At 44.6% G+C, this 1,873-nt stretch overlaps 1 protein-coding gene across 1 annotated transcript in view; it reads left to right on the forward strand.

Moving 5' to 3' along the window:
- The window catches only part of LOC308081286 (protein FAM184A-like), a gene marked incomplete at its 3' end in the record, with an annotated part of 46,910 nt that extends 45,311 nt beyond the window's left edge, over positions 1–1,599 (forward strand). The window contains exon 6 of the mRNA XM_080457669.1: positions 1,348–1,599. Within this exon, the coding sequence (XP_080313795.1) occupies positions 1,348–1,599 (252 nt within the window). The remainder of the gene's footprint in view (positions 1–1,347) is intronic.
- Positions 1,600–1,873: the final 274 nt, after the last annotated feature.

Genomic DNA, 1,873 nt, shown 5'->3' on the forward strand with positions numbered 1-1,873 from the left:
ATGACGTCGTAATGGCTGATTTTACACTTGGTTGCATGCTGAAAATAGCAGATCTACAAGCTCACAACGCGTCGCGCTGCGACGCGTTGTGAGCTTGTAGATCTGCTATTTTCAGAGCGCAACACCCGAGCGACCAAGCATAAAATGACTTGTCTTTTAGTTCTACTGGATCTCTTCTCCACTAGATCCCTCACTAACATTTTAGTCTAGTTTTTATTTGTTGACGAAATTGTCAATATATTTATATATAGCTTGTTTTTTCATTTTTATTTATTTAGTTTGTCAAAGGTAGTCGACAAACCTTTTTCGTCATAGTTTTAGTTGACGAAATCAACCCTGCTCCACCAGCTCAACCCCCCATTCTCCATTATGCCCTTATGATTATTATTATGTTTGTTACTTTCCATCCACACACCTCACACCACACTATGCTCCACACATACACACCTACACACTTACACACTGATTCACTAACTAACACACCACACTATGCTCCACACACCTACACACTTACACACTGATTCACTAACTAACACACCACACTATGCTCCACACACCTACACACTTACACACTGATTCACTAACTAACACACCACACTATGCTCCACACACCTACACACTTACACACTGATTCACTAACTAACACACCACACTATGCTCCACACGCCTACACACTGATTTACTGACTACACACCTCATAGGATCCATAAGGTGTTCAGTTCCTTAGTGGTTTGTCATTAGGCCTTATTTAATAGACAGTTTGATGCACATGCGTCTCTTTTCAACCGCTCCCCCCCCCTCATCTAGACAGTGGTAAAACATTGAGCAGCATGGTGGAGTGTTGGAGTTTGGAAGCGCTCGTTGTAAATCACTCAACGGTCCTGAGTACCACCTGTTTCTAAATGTCACATGATGCAGGAGGCAGCAGGACGCTGCGTTATTAAAAACAAGCGCTTCCAAACTCTGACACTTATATAAATAATCAGCTGCACAGGATGTATTGACAGAAAGTATCTCATAACACGTCTCTATGGTGGAGTTTTATGAAACAAAAACTTAGATAGAAAGAGGATATTTCAAGCTTTCCGTACAGCTGCCATGTTGGTGAGTTTAACGTGGTTTAATACAATCACGTAGGACTTTTCCCAGCCGGGACAGTCTCCTACCGGAGACTTCACTGGGCAACAACTTATTGGCTTAGGAATGCGACGAAACTAAACAAAAATCCATGAATTCAAGGCTTCATGAGGTGTGTGAATGATAGAAAATAGGTCGTTTTTCGGGTGAACCCACTTTAGTATTATATAAACATTTATATTTATTATTATATTCATATTTATATTCCAGGCCCAGGCGTTCTACGAGCGTGAGCTAGAAGCCATGAAGCGCACCCAGCAGCTGACGGCCGACAACCTGTTGGCATGGAAACGCACGGAGGCGGAGCTACGGCGGGAGTTCCAGAGCCAGGAGGCGGCCCTCCAGAAGACGCTGGGCAAGCTGCGCGCCGAGCTGGCCCGGGTCAGCGAGGAGGCCCGCGAGAACCGAGACAAGAGCCACCGACTGCAGCTAGCCCTGACCGCCGCAGAGAGCAACGTCAAGGTACCAAGGGGTTTTTTATACCTGATATCAGGGGTCTTCAACGTTTTGCCCAAATATTTATAGCCCAAAGCTAAGTGGTTAAAATGATTGTGACGCTATGTTAACTAATTTAGCTGGGGACCCCCTGGTACCACTGGTGGTCCCCGGACCACTGGTTGAGAACCACTGGCATAGATGACGTGTATAGTTCCCCACAAAGACCATCAAAGTCTATCCCAACGACAAGCCATGTTTGAGATGTTTTACTTAAGTAAAAGTATCAATACTGCAATGC

This window comes from Gymnoscopelus braueri (assembly GCF_963280865.1).
Source record: "Gymnoscopelus braueri genome assembly, contig: SCAFFOLD_159, whole genome shotgun sequence".
NCBI lineage: Eukaryota > Metazoa > Chordata > Actinopteri > Myctophiformes > Myctophidae > Gymnoscopelus > Gymnoscopelus braueri.